Source organism: Chaetomium fimeti (genome assembly GCF_033439085.1).
Source record: "Chaetomium fimeti strain CBS 168.71 chromosome Unknown B0H64scaffold_6, whole genome shotgun sequence".
In the NCBI taxonomy this organism is placed as follows: Eukaryota; Fungi; Ascomycota; class Sordariomycetes; order Sordariales; family Chaetomiaceae; genus Chaetomium; species Chaetomium fimeti.
In genome coordinates this window covers 2,556,641-2,578,591 of record NW_026944334.1, presented here as the reverse complement: position 1 = coordinate 2,578,591, position 21,951 = coordinate 2,556,641, and the positions used below count along the sequence as shown (strand labels likewise).

At 58.2% G+C, this 21,951-nt stretch overlaps 10 protein-coding genes across 10 annotated transcripts; 3 read left to right on the top strand and 7 right to left on the bottom strand.

Moving 5' to 3' along the window:
• Positions 1-27: 27 nt before the first annotated feature.
• On the top strand, positions 28-907 carry B0H64DRAFT_405153 (DNA binding methylated-DNA--cysteine S-methyltransferase). The gene is made up of 2 exons (XM_062804426.1): positions 28-314; positions 560-907. The coding sequence occupies exons 1-2, from the start codon at positions 200-202 to the stop codon at positions 685-687; spliced, it is 243 nt and encodes an 80-aa protein (XP_062657148.1). The 5' UTR covers positions 28-199; the 3' UTR covers positions 688-907.
• Positions 908-1,542: 635 nt separating this feature from the next.
• On the bottom strand, positions 1,543-2,623 carry B0H64DRAFT_376515 (histidine phosphatase superfamily; the record flags this gene model as incomplete). The annotated part of the gene is made up of 2 exons (XM_062802482.1): positions 1,543-2,419; positions 2,568-2,623. 2 exons carry the CDS (start codon positions 2,621-2,623, stop codon positions 1,543-1,545), a joined length of 933 nt encoding a protein of 310 aa, XP_062657147.1.
• A 910-nt stretch (positions 2,624-3,533) lies between these two features.
• Positions 3,534-5,496, bottom strand: B0H64DRAFT_217464 (uncharacterized protein). Its single transcript, XM_062799525.1, has 3 exons — positions 4,706-5,496; positions 4,342-4,656; positions 3,534-4,277 (listed from the first exon to the last, which is right to left on the bottom strand). The coding sequence occupies exons 1-3, from the start codon at positions 5,401-5,403 to the stop codon at positions 3,728-3,730; spliced, it is 1,563 nt and encodes a 520-aa protein (XP_062657146.1). The 5' UTR covers positions 5,404-5,496; the 3' UTR covers positions 3,534-3,727.
• Positions 5,497-6,591: 1,095 nt separating this feature from the next.
• On the bottom strand, positions 6,592-9,030 carry B0H64DRAFT_405133 (uncharacterized protein). The gene is made up of 3 exons (XM_062804425.1): positions 7,869-9,030; positions 7,481-7,814; positions 6,592-7,422 (listed from the first exon to the last, which is right to left on the bottom strand). The coding sequence occupies exons 1-3, from the start codon at positions 8,667-8,669 to the stop codon at positions 6,761-6,763; spliced, it is 1,797 nt and encodes a 598-aa protein (XP_062657145.1). The 5' UTR covers positions 8,670-9,030; the 3' UTR covers positions 6,592-6,760.
• A 1,002-nt stretch (positions 9,031-10,032) lies between these two features.
• On the top strand, positions 10,033-12,363 carry B0H64DRAFT_217343 (uncharacterized protein). Its single transcript, XM_062799524.1, has 7 exons — positions 10,033-10,482; positions 10,539-10,898; positions 10,952-11,180; positions 11,241-11,354; positions 11,427-12,074; positions 12,148-12,184; positions 12,251-12,363. Exons 1-7 carry the CDS (start codon positions 10,208-10,210, stop codon positions 12,325-12,327), a joined length of 1,740 nt encoding a protein of 579 aa, XP_062657144.1. The 5' UTR covers positions 10,033-10,207; the 3' UTR covers positions 12,328-12,363.
• A 750-nt stretch (positions 12,364-13,113) lies between these two features.
• On the top strand, positions 13,114-14,209 carry B0H64DRAFT_346293 (uncharacterized protein; the record flags this gene model as incomplete). Its single annotated transcript, XM_062801330.1, has 2 exons — positions 13,114-13,513; positions 13,547-14,209. 2 exons carry the CDS (start codon positions 13,114-13,116, stop codon positions 14,050-14,052), a joined length of 906 nt encoding a protein of 301 aa, XP_062657143.1. The 3' UTR covers positions 14,053-14,209.
• A 640-nt stretch (positions 14,210-14,849) lies between these two features.
• On the bottom strand, positions 14,850-15,998 carry B0H64DRAFT_466079 (uncharacterized protein; the record flags this gene model as incomplete). The annotated part of the gene is made up of 2 exons (XM_062807682.1): positions 15,111-15,998; positions 14,850-15,048 (listed from the first exon to the last, which is right to left on the bottom strand). Exons 1-2 carry the CDS (start codon positions 15,521-15,523, stop codon positions 14,850-14,852), a joined length of 612 nt encoding a protein of 203 aa, XP_062657142.1. The 5' UTR covers positions 15,524-15,998.
• A 508-nt stretch (positions 15,999-16,506) lies between these two features.
• On the bottom strand, positions 16,507-17,355 carry B0H64DRAFT_405120 (uncharacterized protein). The gene is made up of 2 exons (XM_062804424.1): positions 16,591-17,355; positions 16,507-16,528 (listed from the first exon to the last, which is right to left on the bottom strand). Exons 1-2 carry the CDS (start codon positions 17,120-17,122, stop codon positions 16,524-16,526), a joined length of 537 nt encoding a protein of 178 aa, XP_062657141.1. The 5' UTR covers positions 17,123-17,355; the 3' UTR covers positions 16,507-16,523.
• Positions 17,356-17,924: 569 nt separating this feature from the next.
• B0H64DRAFT_405117 (uncharacterized protein) lies at positions 17,925-18,357 on the bottom strand. The gene has a single exon (XM_062804423.1). The coding sequence runs from the start codon at positions 18,200-18,202 to the stop codon at positions 18,020-18,022; it is 183 nt and encodes a 60-aa protein (XP_062657140.1). The 5' UTR covers positions 18,203-18,357; the 3' UTR covers positions 17,925-18,019.
• B0H64DRAFT_364378 (uncharacterized protein) lies at positions 17,925-21,915 on the bottom strand (the record flags this gene model as incomplete). Its single annotated transcript, XM_062801832.1, has 3 exons — positions 17,925-19,203; positions 19,246-21,486; positions 21,568-21,915. 3 exons carry the CDS (start codon positions 21,913-21,915, stop codon positions 18,226-18,228), a joined length of 3,567 nt encoding a protein of 1,188 aa, XP_062657139.1. The 3' UTR covers positions 17,925-18,225.
• Positions 21,916-21,951: the final 36 nt, after the last annotated feature.

The following is a 21,951-nucleotide window of genomic DNA, read 5'->3' as shown; positions in this document are numbered from 1 at the left end:
CTCACCGTCTCACCTTTGTATGACATCCAAAACAACAGCTCTGTACCAACCCTAACCCCAACAAGCATCTCCCGGGCTGGCTTCATTCCACTTCACTTGTCAACCATCGCACAACACCACACGCATTCACACAAAGGCACATCGTCTCCGCCACGCCCGCCACACTTCTGACAGACTCCTAGCTTATTATCACCAGAAAATGCCCCGCAGCGACGAAGCTGAAGCCTTCTTCTACGCCGTCTACAGCGCCGTGCAGGAGATCCCGCCCGGCAAGGTGACCAGCTACGGGCACATCGCCAAGCTGGTCGGCACCCGTAACACACCCCTTCCTGGCTGTGTCTCCATATTTGCACTCCAATAGCACTTTGTATAGATACTAACACCCTCTCTTCTTACCCACCACCAAGAAAAACGAGAGACGGGCTCTTGGTCCCCCCCCCCCTTCCCCCCACCCATCCAACCAAAACGACCACAACAACCACAGCCATCAGCAACCCTCTCTCCCCGCCATCCCCCCCCCAATATACTTGCCCAATCATTGACCTCTTCTCAATCACAGCTCAGCGCCCGCGCCAGGTAGGCGTCTGCCTCAAGCACCTGCCCTCCGACACGACGGTGCGCTTCCACCACGACAACGTGCCCTGGCAGCGCGTCATCAACGCCAAGGGGGTTGTTTCGCCGCGGTAAGTTACCACACGTTCCATACATACATAGGTAGTACGGAGTATACAGTCCTCCTGTCCGCGGCATCTCGCGTTGTGCCTACCTACCTCCCACACCACACCCCGACTTCATCGTATTGCGCTGCGCTGTTTGTTGTCGCCGCGCTGTGTCCAAAACCGGCCCGGGGGAGACCGGTGGTGAATGAGTGATGACTGATGCCATCGCAGATCCCAGCCGTCTGGGGCGCGGAACCAGGCTGCGGCGCTGGAGGCCGAGGGGGTGACTGTCACGACGGGGGCGTTGGGGGAGCTGATGGTGGACTTTGGGGAGTTCGGGTGGTTCCCGCGGGTGTTACCTTCGGAGGAGGGGCAAGGGTTGGAGAGTTCTGACGAGGGGGAGGAGGGGAGCGAGGATGAGGGGTGAAGGGGGGAGTGGGCTGGGGTGGGATGGCATGACATCGAGACTAGCATGGCACGGGAACTATCATTGCGCTGAACGGGATATCGGGTGTTTGGTTGACCAGGTAATATTCTCGACGCTATCGGTCTCTAACCGCCGACGACTTCTACGGGCCAACCGTGAGTCCAAGTATCGCCGCCCTGAACGCTCCAAGCGAACACATCCTCCGGATCTCGCGTGCGTGGTGACATCTAGCTTCATCGACTGTTAGCAGCTGGCCACCGAGGTAAATGCAAAACAGAATGAATGAAGAGGTGCTTTCTCAGATAGCGGTTGGACAAGTTTTTCCACATTGTAATTCGGTACAGGTCTGTGAACATTGTTTCTCTCATCATAAAAGCGGCAGGAGGGCAAAGAAAGAAAGGGATGCAACATACCAAGTCTGGATCTCTGGTTGAGTCGAGGGCGATGTGGATGGGATCAACCATCACCATACCCTCGCTCAACCTTCGCCTTCTTGGCTGCGGGGCCAAAGAAGGAATCCACCGTCCTCTGCCGCTTATCGAACTGGGCGCTGCCGATGCCACCTCGGGTCTTTTTCAAGCCCTCGAGATGTTTGACGACATTGACGCCGACCACGGTCAAGGTGACCGGTGGTTGTTGCGGGGCCGGGGTTGATGGTTCCGGCGTCGGTGTCCTTTTACCAGACACCTCAGGGGAGCCATCCGAACCGCCAACCACAACTGGTGGCGCGGAGTGGACTCCAACGACGAGCTCGACATAGCCGGTATTACTCCAGCCGGGCATCTTCGCCCCCAAGCGCGCCAACTCCCGGGGACCAAACCGCGCCAGCAGAACCCGCAGAAGCGAGTCGAGGATCAACCCGTGGGCCACCACGACCACACAGCCCCCAGCAGCCGCCCGCTCGGCCGTGAACAGCGGCACAAGGTAGCCAGCCACAAACCGCTCCGCGCGCCGCCGCATCCCCTCTCTGGACTCCGCCCCGGCAGCAGCGAGATCCACGCCAAACTTCTGGCCCTCCGCCAGGCCAAAGTCCCGCTCCCTCAGCTCCGGCAGCCGGACCACCCCCAAGGGCAACTTGCCACCCCCACCAACACCGTCAACCCCAGCACCCCCATCAGGAGCATCACCACCACCACCACCCCCCGCCATGCCCAGCCTTGCCACGGACAGCACATCAACCACCGCCCCCGCCGTATCCGCCGCCCTCCTCAGATCCGACGCAAAGACATGCTCGACGGGCCCAAGCACCGCCGCCCGCTCCGCAAGGTGTGCGCCGAGCCGGCGCGCCTGCAGCACGCCGTGGGCGGTGAGCGGGGAGTCGCGGGATCCTGCGCTAGCAGACGGGGGACGGGGGGTCAGTCCCACGGGTCTGTGTCGGTTGATGGGAGAGGTGGGAGGCGGCTGATGGGAGCGGACTAATGGGAGCGGACTGATGGGTGGGTGCGTTGGGTGGGTGAGGAGGTGGGAGGTGGGGGGCGTACTAGATGCCGGCGACGTTGTCGACGGTTTCGCCGTGGCGGGCGAGGAAGAGGCGCATGGTTTTTTTTTGGGGGGAGGGGGTTTGGTTTGTCTTTTTTTTATTTGGGAAGGAGACGAGGCATTGAGGTGCCTGGGCTAGGGCGCTCGCATGATTGAATGGTGCAGCACGCAAAGGCGTGGCGTGGTGTTCCTTCTCACGATTGAACGTGTGGTTGGGGGAAGAGATTTGCGGAGGTTTTGGGAGCGGCGAAAATTTTGATTTGTAGGGCTTGGAGTGGGGCCTGCAGGTGGTCCGCTGGTTGGTGGGCCGACTCCTGCGGAACCTGATCCAAAACAGTGATGCTTGAGGAGAGGATCTGGCACTGCCTGCAAGATGAATGAAGAGGAAGGGCGGCTGGTCTTCGTCAAACACCTCAGAGCATGGTATACACACAGTATATCCCATTCGTGGTGTAAATGTCTGTTCTGTGATCCGTAACTCCGTAGCCCAAAATCCCATCAACAACATCCCACCCAACCGCCCACCAACAGCATACCCTAAACCAATTTTCACAAAAGAAGCCCCCCTGCGCCCTCGCTCAGTCCTTGATATTATCCGGATGCCAGGGGCACTCGGCCTTGTGCGCACTGTTGTCGCTCTCCAAGATCTCCTTATGGCTGGCGAGACAGTCCCAGCAGAAGCCATGTTTACACCACGCACCTGTTGAAGAAGACCCATCATCAGCAAACACGCCACAAAGCCAACAGTGCTACACAAAAGCCAATATCAGAAGGCAGAACTCGCCGCACCTGATATTACAACCCCCCCACCCCTGGCCGCCGCCCCTCGCGCCAGCCTCATCGCCGCCCGCCCGTGCAGCGGATGCTGTGGTTGCGGGTCCATTCGGCGTTGCAGCCCCAACAGAACTGGTACCGACACTTGATACCTGCAAAAGGGACACACGCATTTTTTAACATCCGTCGCGGAAAAGGAGGAAAGGCGGCGGGCCGTGGTTTCCACTTGGAACGGCCCGCCGCCGGAGGGCCCGCGTCGGGCGGAGCCGGGGCAGTAGGAAAGGTGGAAGCTTACACGTCATATGCGCACTGCGAAACCGTGTTAGCGATTAATTGATCAGCAATCCTCATAGCATGGCCACGGGTTTGGTTGGTGGGGGTTAACTACTCACCACCCCTCGTTCTTCTCGATCGGCGACCGGCACCCGGGGCACGGCTTGGTGGTGCTCCCGACGGTGCGGCTGCTGGCGTCCTCCTCCTGCTTCTTGCGCGCAGCGGCCTCGCGCATCTCGCGCTCCCTGGTCTCGCGCGCGGCCCGCTCGGCCGCCTCCCGCTCCTCCCGCTTGGCCCTCTCCCTCGCGGCGCGCTCCTCTGCCGCGGCGCGCTGCTCCTCGGCGAGCAGGCTCTGGGCGAATACGCGGTCGGCGTCCTCCTGGGCCTGGCGCGCGGCGGCCGCCAGCTGCGCCTCCTCGTTCTCGATGTCGAAGCGGCTGCGGAAGTTGGCCGGGTCGGCCAGCAGCGTGTCGTACTCCTCGCACGTCAGGTTCTCGTGCCACGCCACCTTATGGTAGAAACAGGAACGGTGCGCGCATAGCCGGCAGCTCACGATGGGCGACGACGCCCCGCCCTCGTGCACTTGCCCGTAGCCGCACCCGGAAGTACACCAGACGAAGTTGTCCGAGGTGGAGATCGCGGAGCGGAACGACAGAGTTTGGTATCTGGGTACGCGGTTAGCTTTGTGGTTGGGGCGAGTTCGAACTCGTTCAGGGCGGGGGAGCGTACCGTTCCTTGGTCTCGTCATCCGCGAAGCGCTGGACGTCATCGTACTCCAACAGCGCGCGACATTCTGGGCACTTGATCTCGTTCCAGAGCCGGTTGCTGAGGTCAGTCTGGATGGATGTGGCAACACAGACAAGACAGGTGGTTGGTTCATGGGCGCAGGCCTTGGTGATGGCCGCCGTGGGAAAGTCGGACACCGGCTTGGTGTCGGTACAAATGATGCACTCGCGGTCTCCGCTGAGGATGTCGGGAAGCCTCCGCTGGTTGGTGATGACAACCGCGGCCGTCTCCTTTGCGACTTGGTATCTTTGCCCGAACCTGGAAAATCTAGTTAGTAGGGTGGTTTCGGCCAGGGGCTGATACGTACCCAAGCTCGTCGGGCGCGGCAGTTGGGGCAGTATCCGCGGGTCCGGTCCGTGCCGGGCTACGCAGGAAAGCCACCGTCATGGCGTTCTGCTTGTCCTCGATGGCCGCGGCGTACGGGTTATTCGACCGACTGGACCCCGTGCGGTTTGTGTTGGTATCCCTGCGCAGAGTTGGTTCCCTTCCCCTTTGCCCTCCCGCCTCCACCTGCATGTCCCCACCACGGATGGTTAATGTGGAAAGATCAGACCCGGAAAGCGGCGTGCGGAACATGGAATCATGCGTTAGCGCTCCCCCCATCGGCGGTAGCACTCCCGTGACTTCCTCTCCCACGATGCTCCCGCCATCCGTAGCCATACCCGATGCGACGCTGGCCGTATCATCGTCAAAGTCTCGGAGTAGAGCAGCGTTGAAACCCCAAAAGCCCAGCACGGCAGACCTCAGACTCTGTGGTTGTAATTGTGGTGCGGGTTGTCCTTGGTGCTGCTGATGTCGTTGCTGCTGTTGTGGCTGTGGTTGTTGTTGCTGTGGTGGCTGTTGCTGCTGTTGGTGATCCTCAACTATGGCCCCCTCCGTGGTTCCCGGACCATCTTCCTCCACATCTTCCTCCCAATCAAACCCCAGGATGGCGGGGCTGATGGGGCCATAAAAGGCCCTTGGTGACGGCACGGTTGCTGCCATGGCGCTTTTACCATTGCTCATCGGTGGGGCCCAAGAAAACAAATCCTCGAAGCCTGGGAAAGCGGTTTCCCGCGGACTCTCTGGTGGTGCGGTCGAGCCCTTTTTGTCCAGCAGATCCTGTCGAATCGAAGTCAGCCACATGTGTTCCTGATAGGCTATCTCGCGGATGGAGGTGCCAGCGTTGGGCATGGGCGTCACGGGAGCCAACGCGTGACGTGTGCTCGCGGGGGGGAAGACACGAGGGCTCGCGGTTGGTGGTGTTGTGAACAGCGGACGAGACTGTATGTACAAGTGTGAACCCTTCCTACCTAACGTGGGGCACGACCTAGGCCGTGTGCGTGAAGTAGTGCAGGACTGTCGGCTATTGTTGTGAGCTTAGATCCCTCTTGAAATGCGATGTCACTTGTGTCTAACAATGACTCGCATCATTAGGTCATAAAGTGCTACGCTTACAGTACTGAGGCTGCATTGCACCTCGAGCGAGACTCACTGGGACCGCAGGTGTTTTGCTGCTGCCAACTTTAATACATGTTGCCGAAGGTGGATCGATACCCCAAAGTGTCTAAACAAAGAACAGAAATCGGAGAAGTGATCACCAATTTGCCGTTCTGTTCTAAAATCGACGTTAAGGTGGAGGGAAGCCAGATTCTTTTGGCCGTTCTTTCTGCGGATAGAAGCGAAATGGGATGGGAACAAACAGCAGGAAAAGAGGGATGGAGGGCCTCAGCTGAAAGCTGCCCGCCCTCCCCCGAACTTGGAGCCGCGGGGTTCTCGACCGATGGTGGTGGGGCTGTTGCTGAGCTGGACAAGCCGAAATTACATGTAATCGATACCCAACCATGAAAGTTACCACCCCGCGCAACCCTCCATTAGCCCAACATGCAGACCGAGGTTTGTTGATGAGGCTCTGTTCAAACCCCAGACTCGCCGGAGCAGCGTGGCTGTGCCTTCGGCTACGGGCGGGGGAGGTGCCATGGAGGCAAGTGAGTGGGGTAACTCGGTATGTAAACTGCTAAGTGTAACCATCATAGGCGTGTTGTTCAGCTACACAGTAGATGACAGAGATCGAGTTTCTGCGAACCTGAGAAGTGGAAAGGCTACATTCCGCGAAAACAACTTCCCTGTTTCGCCAACGGCTTTTTGCAAGAATTCCGAGGTCTCTGCACTGTATACCGTGTAGGTCTCCAAACATGACACTTTTGCTGTGGCTTTTTGCTGTTTCTGTAAAGATAGGTATATTTGCCTGACGATGAGGGTGTACAGGTTACGGTAAGTTACAACAACTGCTGGATAACACCCAAGCCCTCGCCCCGACATGCCATGAGGGTTCCCTGCTGTCCGGCCGCCTGGCTGCGATGTCAGGTAAAAATGGCCACATTCACCCCCATTGCAAACCCCGCCATTGCCAGACACTGCCTTCCTGTGCCCGCTCCTCCCTGTCGCGGCGCCCGAAGCACAGGTGATGCATGAGGGTCCGCTCGCCATTGGCAAGGAATTTCTCCCTCTTCTCCTTTGGGCCCCAGGCGACGAGCACCTGTTGCATACGAACCACTGTCGGCTCCTTAATGACATCCCCCTTGCCCACCTGTCTCATGTATAGCGCCGGGACGATAGTGGCCACGTTGTTGAGGTCCCTGTAGAGTTCCTCCTTGCTCGGTTGCGGGTCCAGCTTGGTCACGATGAACGGCTTCCGGTTCTGCAGTATGTTTTCGCACCTCAGTGTGGGCAGGTCTTGGAGGAAGTCCGGGCTCATCTCGAGCTCCTGGCGAGAGTTCCACAAGATGTAGGGGTTCAGGTCGAGATAGAAGTGGTGCGTCGATGTCATGAGCTTCTCGTGCAGCACCACCGCGGGCTTGATGATGCCTTCCTGGCAGGAGAGACAGAGCTTGTTCCAGTCCTTCTCCCTGCGGAACACCTTGAAAAGCGATGCCACTTCAGCCGTGAGCTCCCTGACCCGCCCGTGCCGTGCGCGGTGGTAGTCGGGCGAGCAGATGACAGCATTGAGGGCTTCGGCCCGCCATGTACGTAGTGCAAAGAGGTCTGTGACTGGTAATCAGCGGGTCTGCAATGCGAAACCGTTTTCGGCGTGGTAACCTACCTCGTTTTGGCTCGACGTTGGTTTGCATCTGGCCTTCCAGGAAGCTGATGACCTCGACCGTTTCAGGTACTGCACCGTAGAGAATCTTCTGGAATATGTGGTCCTGCAGGAAGCGCATCACGACCGCGATCAGGATGTCGATGTCCGTCTCGGGAAACATGGATCCGTAAACCAAATCGCCTTGACTCTGCAAATACCGCTTAAGCTTTTGAGAGTCTGCTGGCCTTTTTTTGGCGACGGCCACAATTTCGTCCATCTTATCGTCGTCGTCAAGAATCGGTTCCATAAAGTTAGTGACCCAGTCGGTGATGCCGTTGACGAGGTCGTCAAAATCCTGCGTTCGTTAGGTCAGGGCTGGCCATACTCCGGCGGGGGTGAAGCAACTTACCTGGCCCACTTCCTTCGGGGTGAGGTCTTTGCGGTAGGGCTGCAGACTGAAGATGTGAGATCGCGCCTCGTCTAGCTCTGCCTTGAGCCCGTTATTTTCCGCCTTCAGAGTTGTCGTCGTGTCTGCCAAGTCGGTGCGGTCTACCGCCGCTCGACTGGACCTGGATTTGAGCTGCCGGGTCAGTTCTTCAGCTGCGCGCTCTGCCTGGTCAGCCCGGCTGTTGGCATCTCTGAGCTGCATCCGTAAGTCTTCCATTTCTCGCCGGGCCCAGTGCTCCTCGTCTCGATCTCGGCTGCGCTGCGGTCTGAGGAGGTCTATGTCGTCTCGCGACAGTGCCAGCCTTTGGACAAGATCATTTTGGTAAGCTTGGTGCGCCGCCCAAAAAGCATGTTGAACCCTGGAGTCTGGATGCGATGGCTGATGCCACATTGGATGTGGAGGTTGAAAGGCCGGGGGAGCCCAGAACTGTTCTGACCTTGTGTTGCCGCTGATGACCACATCGGCACTGTCAGGGCCGTGCAACGAGACAGGAGGACTGCGTTCCTCCATGCTCAACAGCTCTCGGCTGTGCGGCCGCGGCCGCTCTGGTTGATCCATTGGCGATGTTTCGGTTCGCGCGCTCAGCGGGAGCTTGTCGGGCCGCTTTGGAGGCCTAATCTCGTGGGAGGGTGATGATTTGGCGGGCTCGCCCTGAAACTCACGCTTAAGATCTTCCATGATGGTGGACTTGGTGGGATTGGGGGAATTTTGAGAGTTGAGCGGGGACGCGGTTTTGAGGCAGGACCACCATCTCCTCACCATTCCCAAGTTGGTTAAGTGAACAAGCGGGATGTACGGGTGTTTGAGGAGGAATCGCGTTTGTGCAGGTACAGATTACAGTATGTACATACATACAGTAAGGCTGAGCGCGGGGTTACAAGGGATAGTGGAGGGCGCTCAGTTCGATGTTCGCAAGAGGAAACGACAAAACCCAAACTGGGATGAGCGAACATTCCCAATAATCTGCACAAGTACGGTCTGGGGGTATTTGGCACATCCGTGGCCGAGGATTGCTACAGACATGTACTGTGTAGGTAGCGTATACTATTGGATGACATCACGTCGACATTTGAAGGCTTCAAACTCACTGGAGAGATGGAAGCTCGAGAGGATAAGGATAAGGTTCCGGGTTGGGTTGCTTGCCCGGGATGGAGGGGCAACAGCTTGCTCCACCATGGATATTCTGGATTCACTCTTGGCAGACGAGGGCGCCACGATCACTAGTGTGCCCCATAGCCCCACTTGCCTTTCATGGTCTCGCAGCACGCAGCTGGCAGCTTCCATCGATCTGCGAACAGCCTTGTGAAGCCCCGCTGTCTCCTCCACGTTTCCTCTGCCCATTCCCCAACATGCAATTTACGCCAACCTGAAACATTGCGGCAATGAACGGTGCAAGATACCTGTCGAGTAAAATGTGTGGACAAACACGACACAGGACCTGAACTTTTCGGAATCTCGGATCATGTGAGCCTCAAAGGTGGTGCGCTGTTGGTCGATTCCAAGCACAGGCGGCAAGCAGCCCGAGCAGCGCCTGCCCGGGCAGCCTCATGTCAACCTTACCCCACCTTTTCAACCTTGACGGTGTCCCGCCCGCCCCCGGGCCATCTTGATTTGGATGCCAGTGGAAAACGAAGCACAGATTGGAAACACAACTGCATTAGCCCCCCGGGCTGAAGCCTGTCCCGACGAATTGCATCTGTCGACAGCTCAAGAGCCCAGAAAGGCATCCTTGACGCTGCATTGCGGGGATTTCTTCCGTCAGGAATTGGTATGGATGGGTTTCGCCGTTGTTCCCGCTCCACGTTGTGTGCCCAGAGTGCAGTGACCTGTATGGAGGTCCAGAAGCACCCGACCACAGAGCCCGGCACCCAGGCTGTGTTTCCCTCGGACCACTGGTCATGGATGCCCTGAAAGGCACCTGCTGGGCTCCCGTCTTCCGTCCGTTCCATGATGCATCACGCCGCTTTACCCCCTCGGTCGACCGAACAAGCGAAGCACCGAACAACCGAACAACCAAACGGCCACATCTGTTAGTGGTGACGCTTGTTTTTTCGGTTTGTAAACTGTCCGTTTGTTATTTTCCTCCCTGGTATGCCATCCCCATCCTGTTCCATCGGCTGTAGTAGGCCTCCTCCAACCCTCCACTTGTGAATTCCAGGCTCCCATCTTCCTCTACCTTCTTCAACTGCATCCACTGTCGTGCTATTTGTACATCCGCATCCATAGTTCCCTACATGTGCCTCGTTGCCTCCGCACCTAAATTCCTGAGACACACCTCCATCTCCAGTTAGGTGCCCAACATGGATTTCGACAAACTCAGCATCAACGACCGCAAGATCATCGTCGGCATCGACTTTGGCACCACATACTCGGGCGTGGCTTGGGCCGAAACACAGCGCCCAGATCGTCGCGTTGCCGTCACCGTTTGGCCCATCTCCAAGACAACCCGCGAGGGCGAGTCGTCAGACAAAGTCCCGACAAAACTACGGTATAGCGATGCCAACAGCGATCCGGAATGGGGGTTTTCCATCCCCATGAATGCGCCCTCGGATGAGATCGTGGAATGGTTCAAGCTGTCAGTTCCCAGCCCCCGCGCTCTCTCCTCCCCCGTTTGCTTATTGACTCGTTCAGTGATCTTGACCCCTCCCTCCAATCCATGGGGACCGCAGTGACGAGCGCTGCCACACGAGGTGGTCGCAATGTCGACAAGCTTGTCACCGACTACCTGTCAGCACTGGGCGACCATCTCATGTACACGCTGCGTGAGAAACTGGGCGAGGGCGTTGTTAAGAACACCGCTCTCGAATTCGTCGTCACAGTTCCCGCCATTTGGAGCGACCTAGCCAAAGACAAGACTAAGCAAGCTTGTCAGCGAGCCGTTGGCAACCTCTCCAAAACCAACCCCCCCATCCACCTCATCTCCGAACCCGAGGCCGCTGCTATCTACGCCCTCCACGGCCTCGACCCTCATGGTCTCAAGGCGAATGACAGGTGAGTCCATGCCCCTGAAATCCACATTTGCCGCTTGCTAACCAACGTCACAGCTTCGTCATCTGTGACGCTGGTGGAGGTACAGTTGACCTCATTTCTTACACCATCACCAACCTGAAGCCCATCCTCGAGGTTCAGGAAGCAACTCCCGGCACTGGCGCGCTTTGTGGCTCCACCTTTCTCAACATGAGGTTTGCCAAGTTCCTCAAGGCCAAGTTAGGGAAGGCAGACGGGTGGGACGACGAGGTGCTCGCCGATGCCATGGAGAGGTTCGAGAAGACGGCACGCCCTCCCCGCCCCCCTCTCTACCGCACAGGTTCAAGACCTTCTAACATTCACTAGGTCAAACGCCAGTTTACGTTGCACGCAGGAAATGACGACACATACACCATCCCAGTCGGTGGTCTGGCCAACAATAAGGAGCTGGGTATCAGCCGCGGGCGGTATGCCCTCAAGGTAAACCTACCCCCATTCCCCCCACCATCCTTACGTCAACCATAGGTAATCAGCCCCACTGACAACTCCCAGGCCTCGGATCTCCGTGTCATCTTCGAGCCCGTCGTGCAAGAAGTAGTCAAGCTCGTCAACGACCAGATCTCGTCTTCCAAGGTCCCCATCAAAGCCGTCCTCCTGGTCGGCGGCTTCGGTGCCTCCAACTACCTCAAGGAGCGCCTGCGGGGCGCCATCGACGCCTCGATCCAGATCATGCAGCCGCCCAACGCGTGGCTGGCGGTGGTGCACGGGGCCGTCATGAAGGGCCTGGCCCAGAGCGCGCCGGAGCAGCTGACCATGGTGCGGGTGCAGAACCGCAAGGCGCGCAAGCACTACGGCACCGAGTGGCGGGTGCGCTACGACGAGAAGGTCCACGCCTACCTGCGCAACAAGAAGCACTGGTGCGGCCTGGACGGCTGCTGGAAGGTCTACACCATGGAGTGGTTCATCCGCCGGGGCGACGCCGTGTCGGAGAACGAGCCCTTCTTCACCAGCTTCGTCTGGACGGGGCCCGTCTCCCAGGGCCGCATCAAGAAGATCAAGATGGACATCTACGCCGACCGGACCGCGCGGAACGCGCCCCTAGCGAGGGATGATAACGTCGCCCTGGTGTGCCACGTCGAGGCTGACGTCGGGCACATCCCCGAGAATTTGCTGCAGAAACGGAAGGGGAGTGATGGGAACGTACGTGCCGCCCCTACTTCATCGTTGTGTGTGTGGCTTTTCTGTCTTTTACGGCGTGCTAATGGGTCGTTAGTGGTATTATGAACTCAGCTGCAAGATTGAGGCAGTTTGTCAGTTTCTCCCCATTGAGGTACAATCGACCGACCGAGTGGAACATGCTAACCTTCCTGTTCTAGATCTCTCTGCCTCGACACAGTACACACTATTGTACAACGGCCAGCGGTACAACTCGGTCACGGCCGAGTACGTCTAAGGTGGTCGTCTGCTAGGAGTGAATTTATGGCTGTACGAACGGCGTTCTGGGGCTGGGTTGGTAGGCGTTTATCAAGAATGTGGAAGGGAACTCGGGAAGGTCTGTTTGGCCGAGAAATGCGAGCAACTGTAGCTACAGTAGCTGGTGAATCTACATCCATATGCCCTTGCCACCCTTCTCCTCAACTCTGATATCTTCTTTTTCTTGTTTCTCTATCGGTCGCAACCTTCCCGTTTCTACCCCCCTCACCACTCTACCCCCTTGTTTCTTTTGCGAAATGTCATTATTTCCAGTCCGGGAAGGCAGCTAAGTTGTTTTGACCGGCGTGTTAGGACAAAGAAGCCACGCTGGTAAACCATAACTCAGCAACAGGGGTACAAAGCAGACAATCATGTACAGATGTATATTAGGTAGTCACTACCTAACTACCTACCCAACCACAGCATTGGAGTTATGTTCATTAGAGCCTGTGGCCATTGTCAATCTTCCACGGTAAAACTCACCCAGAAGGGTTATATAAACGGGGCATGTATCATAGACAACCTTTCTTAACACCACTAGAACACACGCAACTACAACCTCCAATAATTCACGATGAGCACCGTCTTCCTTCAACTCGCGAAATATAAGCAAGACGCCGAGCATGGCGTCGTGGTCGGGCTCTCCATCGACGAGCACCCGTCCGAACGTGCCAGATCAATCGCCAGGGCAACCATTCAATTGATGGATAGCATTCCATCCTCCTCGCCGGAGACTCTTGTCTCTCGGCAGGTGCACTCGGTAACCATGCACCCGGGGAAGGAATCAGGCACCTTGTTCCGGGTTCTGCCGCAGTGCGGCGGAGTCCATCCCGACACAGTGGTTATCAGCGTCAAGCCTGCGCAGGACGACACCGATCCATCCGCCATTATCCGTTTCAACATCACCCTGATCAACCAAACCTCGGAGTTGGTGATCGAGCGTTTGGAAGGGAAAAGCAGCCTGGTGGTCCTGTCGCCGGCGTTGATGAGGTTGGGGAGGACGGAAGACGACCAGTGCAGGGCTCTTCTGAATAGTCGAACACACTGCCGGTTACGGAAGGGGGCCCTGAGCTGGTGCCCTATCCATCGCGAATACTATCAGTTACTCCACAATGAGCAACTGATGGGTCGAAGGATCTGCCATGAGAAACAGATGCGAACTTCCAGTAAGTGGAGCGACAACAAGTCCCACAATACAGTATATAACTGCATCCAGACGTCGCTAGCGGCGCGTATCATGATCAATGAGATCCTGTACGCCGGGGACAACTCGAACGGCGACCAAGTCGCCTTATTCAACAAGACCAAGCAGAACCGGGACATCATATCCCAGCAACTCTTGTCGAATAAATCGGACGGTTCGGGCAGGATGTCCATCTCGTCCATCATGGATGGCCTCCTGGACCAGATGAAGGAGAGGGAGAACAGTCCGGAATCCCACGATGTGTGGCAGGATGCGCTGGTCGTGAACATTCTCGACGTGTACGCTATCACGCAAACGCCCCAAGTCGGGGGCCGGTTGTCGTCGGTATTCCAGTTCGGCGAGGCGGCCTGTCCTTCCAAGATGCGTGACCGCCTCTTTGAAGAAGCCGAGCGCCACGGGAATCTACCCGACCTGTCACAGCTATCATCACCGCCCCCCGGGGTCCCAAAACCATTGACTAAGGAGGAGCAAAAGGCATATTGGGACGAGGATTCTTCGTAATAGCCCTGCCGGCCGGGCACTATGGATCTGTAACGGTCACAAATCAAAAGTAAGATGGAGGACCCCGTGTAGGAGGAATTCCAGGTAGAGTACGGGCACCAGTCACACCACCACTCACTGGGGCTGATTCATGAAATAGAAACTAGTTGGTTGCTGTATTCAACCTTTTCGTAACGTGATAGTCCACCAATGTCCGTAAGTGTCACTCTCAGCGATCTGGAAGCAGATGTATAGGTAGCTTTGACACGTGTTGTGTGTTTGTCCCCTATCCATCTTTATCCCCATATTACCCTCCTTTCTCGTTCGCCCTCCCTTTGAGCGGCGTGTCGGTTGTTGGTTGGGTACCCCGGAGAGTATTGGCTTCTCACGGCAGGGCACCAGCTTCAGTGTTTATATTGCCCTCGTTTCGTCTCGCCGATGGCCAACCTCTTTACTATCCCGAGTGCCCCCTCTCGAATCATACATAGCCAAACCACTAGGGAGGATATCTCCGGTGCAAATCGGAAGTGCAAAGCAGAAAGCGGAGGGTGAGAAGTGGACAGGGGGAAAGGACTAGTGGAACTTAACTGCGTGGCGGGAGCGGGAATGTGCAATGGTTTTGGTATTCGTTCAGTTCACCAATTAACTATTAAAACCTCCATACATGAAGTTCGCTAATTAATTCAACGCAAGGCGCTCGAGGGTTGTATGAAATGATGTTCCCTGTCCCACTCCCTTCCCCAGCTCTTTCATCGTTGACTCTAAGGCACTGGGCAGCGTTTGCCACGGAGGATCAAGGGCCGATGCTCCACCCCCCATCAGTTGGGGATTCTCTCAACGACGGTAGCACACTTCTCGTTCTTCTGCCACTTATAGTGGCCGCACCTGCATCCCAAGGCGCGGATTGCCTTGTAGTGTTGTTGGATACTGGCGCCGCCGTTCCTGCACTCAGTGTTCATCGCGGCGGTGATCCTGACTCTGCAGTTGCCATGCTCAACGGAGTCAGGCGTGCCGATGCTACAGAAGAGGGGGGGTCAGCTTTTACTTGTGGGAATCACGACGGTGGATGGAGGACGTACACGCCAACGGCGAAGCTCTTGTTCTCGAGCTTAGCGGCCGCCTTATCGCAGTTGTTGAGGTACGTCTTGCCAGCCCTGGGGCAGGTCCGGTTGCACTGGACATCGCCGGGGGCGCGGTTGGAGAGAGCTGACGCCGAATCCGTAACGGAAGTGGCGTTAGGAAACCCAGGGGAGTTCCTCAGGCCGCGGGTGGCGAGAGTTCCCGCCGAGTCTGAGACCGTAGTGTTAGGAAACCTAGGGGGGTTCCTCAAGCCACGGGTGGCGAGAGTTCTCGTCGAGTCCGCAACCGTAGTGTTAGGAAACACAGGGGGGTTCCTCAGGGCGCGGTTCGTGGACCCGGTATCATCGACCACAACGGGGCTGGCGATAGCGACAGTGGCAAAAAGCCAAGAGGCAACGGCGGCGACGCGCATCTTTGTGGTTGAGGGGGTCGGGTTTGGGGGAGGGACTGAGGTAGGTAGGATGAGGAGTGTGAATGTGTGATGGTAGTGATGGTGGTGATGCTGTAGAGACCAGGGACGACGGCGTGCCTTACTTATACACACGGCGGCCCTCGCAGCGTACTTCGTAGACACTTGAGTAATCTGTAGGTGGTCTCATAATTCCTCAGACCGTCAGACGTGCACACCGGCTTCCCTCTGATCGCAACCCCATCCAGACTCGGCAGATCTGCCCCAGCTGAACAATAGTTATCGCACATCAGTGACAGAGACACCGCTGAAGCAGGTAGTTGATCCGCCCGAGGAATTCTTTCTCACGCCCTCGCGGCGGTGACGACAATGTGACAATGTCCACCCTCGCTCGGAACGGAGCGGGAGCGGCGCGCGCGGCAGCGGGCACTAGTCCAGAGTGGAAAGGATGCGCCCGCTAGTTTCACATGGGAAGCTGAGAGTCTGAACTCTGAATATCGCCAGGGGTAAGTCAGCCACGTCGAGATCTGGATCCACTCGGGCAGCCCAGCGGTGATCGCGGTGGTCGGACTTAATGGCTCCGTGAGGTGTCTGGCGGCTCACTCTCTCCTTTTGTCCCCATTTTTAATTTACTGACCGCTGTACATCCATGATAAGGTCAGCCGCGAGCCGGCAGAAGCCTGGCAAGGACAAAGCCGGAGGGGAGTGAAGCGGCCCGGGATACCAGAGAAGCACAACCTTGAACACTTTCTGTGTTCTTGATCAATCACAGACTCACACCATGGTTTATCACACACAAGATCTACGTGGTGTTGTTGTCCATCGAAGTTCGGCCCTTTTGCCTCGGCTATGACATCCTCAACCCACCGGGCACCTTCTCCCTTAAGCCGTCCTCCAGCCCAGTGGCGCCACCAAGTATCCCCGATTCCCAACAATAGCAGCAACGTGCCCATGCACTGTTGAGCCGTTGGGGTCCACGACCCATCCGCCCAGGTACCTCGGATCAGCCTCTTGGCCGCATACAAGTAGTCAGCAAAGATGGTTCGATCAGCAGCAACACCGAAACTTACCGGCCCGTTGGTCCCGAGGCTTGACAGCCGTAATTTGCTCTAGATGCGTATGCGGCGAGACCTGCAGCCAGCCGCCGGTCGTCGCTGGGATACATATGTGGGAGCGAGTCAGAGATGCGGGCTGGAACACGATCACGACCTCTTGACCGTCTTGGAGCGGAGCGGTGGCTGGGATGAACTCGGCCGGGCAGAGGCAATTGTTTGCCGAATCGGAGGGGAGGCGCAGAGGAGCACTGCCTAGCTTGAACTCAACCCCGTCGGCGCTCAGCGCCCTCTTTCCAACGTCTGTCTGGAAAAAGCGCAGGACAGCCCGCTCGACGGCCAGGTCGGCGCTCCCCACGAACCATACCCAGTTGGCCGGCGATCCGGATACAGATTCAGGCCATTCAATGGTCTCCAGAGTAATCGACAGGCCCGAGGGCGGCCCGCCCAGCTCGGCCGAGACGAAGGAGCTGAGCTCATGTCCATATTGACCGACTTGGCGATGGAATCCGTCCCGGATCATGGCATCGGATGGGGGTTGCAAGTCCATCGAGTTGTTTCTGGTCCTTTATCACGGCTCCATTCAAGATGCGGCAGAGAAAAGAGACCATGTGAGAATCACCAACAAACAGGATCGTAGGTAGGGATGGATGGACCGGCAGACGGGGTGGCGGGGATACCAGAGGGGCAGAGGAATGTATATATATTATATATTAGTTGGCTCGAGTGTGTCGAGGACGGCTGGTTGGCGACGCCTTTCCAGCAGGCCTCGGTTGGTGAAGCGGAAACTGTTGGTTCCTCGCTGGAACCGGAGTTCGGTACCTAACTTCGGTTTCGCCGCCCCCTCCCAGCGTCCCAGCCAACGACCGGTCACCAACCGACATTTTGCAGGCCCTGGCACTGGCCCTTCCCAGACCGTTTCAACACGTGGGGGGCTTGGCTTCCTGAGCCATGGTTCGAGGACGAGGACCTGGTGGTTGAGTGGCTAATCCTAAAGTACCTATCGAGACTCGCCAGGCTTCAGTTCTCCTACGCCCTGGTTTCTGAACCGTCACATACACGCGCGCTGTGAAAAAGGGGTACAAAGCCTGCTGGAAGGTTTGCAACCCAGCACTCTCACACCCATCGTGAGCTTTCAGAAACCATCCCCTACTTGGCCCTTGTATCCAACGTCGTCTTACACCAGGATCCTTGGAAGAGGCTTTCCCATGTGATAGCAGCCCCGCCCTCAGTACGGATGGCTGGGCTGGGACCATGAACCACCCCCAACTGGTTTTCTACGCAGTCGCAATCTGACCCGCAGCCAAATGTCGTACCGCAGGGGCTGCGAGTGGCTTCAGGAGGGCGAATGGATTGCTTCAAGACTTGACTAGGTTTTGATTACTTCAAGGCTCAACTACGCTAGCAATTGGGCGCATCCCCATACCGGCATAGACCTTTCCCAGCCCTACGCATACACAGGCGCAATGACAAGCCGAGCACCAAACACGAAGATGGCTCCGGAGATGTTTCCCGTGCGACGAGACGGCCTTACCACCATAACCCTAACCCGCAGCACACCACCAAACCGTAACCCCGAACTCACCCAAACAAGCCAAAAACCGCTGCACCCCCATCCCGTCTCCAACATCAACCCCCCTCCTTCGTACCTACCTACGCCCTCCCAACCCTCCGCCTCTTACCCACACCCACCCCAGCACCAGAAGCAGCACCATCCCCATCCTCCGCCTCCTCCTCGCCCTCATCCCTCCCACTCTCCCCACCCGCACCACCACCACCACCCCCATTCCCACCAAGCACGCTCGCCTGGCGGGTACTCGTCCCCGTCCCCACCCCACCACCACCGCCACCACCACCGACGCCACCACCGGGCGGGACATTCCGCCTGACCTCAGCCGAGCGCAGCTCACTAAGCAGCTTCTCGACCTCGACAAACATGGCGCGGGCGTCCTTGACGACGCCGAACTCGTCGACCTTGTACCCCAGCACGCCACTGTCCTGCGCGCCGCCGCCGCCGCCGCCGCTGCCGCCGCCGGTGCCACCACCACCACCACCACCATTACCCCCACCACCGCCACCACCACCACCGCCGCCGCCGCCGCCCGCATCGGCGCCCTCATCGTCCTCGTCCACCTCGCGGAGGAAGGCGGGGCCCGGGCCGTGGTGGGGGTCCGGGTTGTACATGACGGCGTTGGAGAACATGTGGGCGAGCTCGCGGTCGAGCTGGGAGGAGTTGATGATGGATTTGGGCGGGACGAGGTCGTGGGTGCGGGGCAGCCAGACGCCCGAGGAGGAGGAGGCCGGGTCGCCGCTGGCGTCGGGGAGGGCGGCGGCGGCCTGGGCGGCGGCGCGGTTGCCGTGGTTGATGGCGGCGCGGATGGTCTTGAGGTCTTGGGCTTGCTTGACCACCTTGTGGTAGCCGGGCGCGTCCCTCTCGCGGATCGGCGCCGCGAACATGTTGGCGGACCGGTGGTGTACTATCTGTTCCATCGCGGAGCCGCAGACTTTGTTGAACGAGCGCGTCCAGAGTACGAGTTTGGGTGGGTCGGCTGGGTTGAGGCTTTCCGAGAGGGCCTCGCGTAGCTGGCTCGCGCGAGGAGTCCGGCCGGGCGTCGGGGTCAATTCTTCCCGCTTTCGCTTGGTCGAGCGCAGGGGTTGAGGACGGCCTGTGACGCTCTCATCCGCGGTAGTGTCTCCAGCTTCGGTTGACGGCCGTGGTGTGGTCACCTCGCGCTTAACTCTTGGTGGCTCGGGCTCCACAGCCGCCTGCTTGGCCTGAGAACCTGGTGGCAGGTTCGGTGTTGCTCGGGGACCGGGCTGAGGTGTGGAGACGCCCTGGGATCGCTGCGGAACATGCGATCTTCCTCCCTTGTGCTTGGGTGTATCGGTTGCCCCTTCCCGTTTCTGCGCCTGCTTAGACGTTGGTGGTGCTGAGGGTCGCAATACAGGGCTCGTCGGCTCATACGCGGGACTGGGGACGTCATCGTAACCCAGCCGAAACTCAATCCCTGGCTTCGGAGTCGAGGGCGTCGAATTCGATAACCACTTTGTGCCGCTGCCTTTTGCCAATCTTGTGGGAAGATTCATGGTAGGTGTTTGCGGGGCAGAAGGAGCCGGACTGAACCTAGCAGGCGGCGTTGGTGTCGACGTAGCAGAGAACCGAGGATGAATACGGTCAACAGCTGCGGGTCGGGGCGGTTGGTATGGGGAATTGTAGCGCTGGGCCGTATCTGGAGGGGCGGGGACCGGCGAGGGAGCACCCCGCGGGGCGTGTTGCTGGTTGTATGGTGGTGGTTGCGGAGCCGCGGGATGGTGCGGCTGCTGAGGAGCAGCTAGACCAGGGCTCGGTCTGGGCGGTACAGTAACCGGCGGCGTAGACGCTCCCGGAACCGCCGCGCTCCGCCCTGGACTAGGCGGGCGCACTTGAGAGGTAGGATGAACCGGAGTGGCAGGGCCCGAGGCTGATACAGGGTGACGTTGATATGGAGGGACGTGGGGATGCGGTTGGGGGGGGTTACCAGCTGCCCTGGTGGGGAGCTGCGGCTGTTGTTTGCCTGGCTCGCTTGCAGCAGCTGCGGGTTGCCTGACTTGTGGCGACTGGAGCGGTGGCGCAAACTGAGTGGCAGAATGTGGGGGTATCAAAACCTGTTGCTGATGCAACGGCCTACTAGTTTGTCCCTGGATAGCTGCCGATCCCGGATGTGGTGGTGCTGGTTGCTGAGGGCCCCGTGATGGAGGGATGGTCTGAGACGGAATATTGGACACGTTGGGTGGTTGTTGTTGCTGATGCTGTTGTTGCTGGGGGTTCGCCGCATGTCGCCAAGGAGCATTTGGCTGGTAGGGCGGTTCCCATTTCAGCTGCCCCTGTGCGGGTAGCACATTGGCCGATGGCAGTGCCGGAGACTGTCTGGTTCCCACAGCGCCTTCTGGTCGTTGTAGGCCATCACCTACGTTAGGCGCCACAGGTGACTGCGGGGGTTGGAAGGGGGTAACGCCTTGCGGCGCTTGTAGGACTTGAGGCGCCGCATTCTGAGGTTTCGGTGGTGCCGTGGTTGGCTGCGTTACCGGCAGTCTAGTCACCTCTTGCTGACCGAGTTGAGGAGATCGCGCGGGTTCGGTGTGGGCGGCGGCTGACGGCGGAGGAGCGGGGGATACCTGCTCAGGGGCTGCCGGTTGCAGAGGCGAAAGCCCACCCCGAACGTCTTTCTGCGATGCTGGTTGGGGCAGCAAAGGCTGTAGATTCCGCAGGGCCTGCTGGGGCGCCAAGGAAGTCGGAACCTGGGGAGGCCGCGGCAGAGCCCCCGGAGGCGGCTCAACCTTGCTTAACGGTCCTGGCTCGTGTTTCCCTACGACATCATGTGGGCTTGGAGCTTTCGGTTCGAGCTCTCCCGTGCCCATCTTTTCCAGCTCTTTTATCCCCTCCTGTAGTTGGTCGTATTCATCTTCGAACTGCCGTATCTCGTCGGTGGCGTGGCGTAGGTATGCATCATGCAGCTTGCTGTAGGCACTCTCAAGCTTGTCCAAATATTGACGGGCATCCTTAAGGGTCAACGGGGGTGGAGACTGCAGCTTGCGCTTCTTCGACGCAGGCGACAGGGCGCCATCGGGACCGGGTGTATTTCCGCTCTCGGCCTTTACCTCCTCCTGTAAAAGTCGCAGAAAGAGGTCTCGCAGGGTCTCGGGTCGCAGTCGCTGGGCGTCGAAAGTGGTATCATCTTTGATGAGGTTGTTGCTCTGGAGAACCCCGGCGATGGCCACAAAGTTGTCCTCTCCAAAGCCGTAGTTGGCGATTCCGCGAAACAACAGGAGTTTCTCGAGCGGCGTGTGCGGTGTCGTCGAGGTATTCATGCCCCCGACTCCACCCCGCGGGGAACCGAGGGGGCGGTTCTCGACAAGATGAATTGGCGCCACGATCTACGAGTTCCCACGTTGTCAGCGACCTTGTGTCGTGAGTTGTCGAGGGTGTGCATCTGCCGCAATGCGCCAAACACATACCGGCAGCCCGAGCCTCGCGCTCCTATCAATCCGACGGTTGGGAAGGGTATCGCGTCGATCGGTGGTAATCGCCCGGGGGTTTTCGTCTGGGTTCGACCGATTGCAAGCGCTCGTGACAAGTTTGGTTGTTTTCGTTTGCGGTTGTCGTGTTGGTATATCACGTGATTGGTTTTTTTTTCGTCGGCGATTTGTGTTGATGATGATCGCAATGAGATGTTTCGAGTTCTTGTTTGATGGGTTGAAAGATTGGCCTGCCGGAATGTGAAAGAGGTCGTTTCGCCAAGCACGTGCGTCAACCAGGTTCAAAGATACGCTGGAAACCCAAAACAGGTAATTACAAGAACACATGACAGCCACACTGTTCCCAGTCGTGGGGTGTTCTTC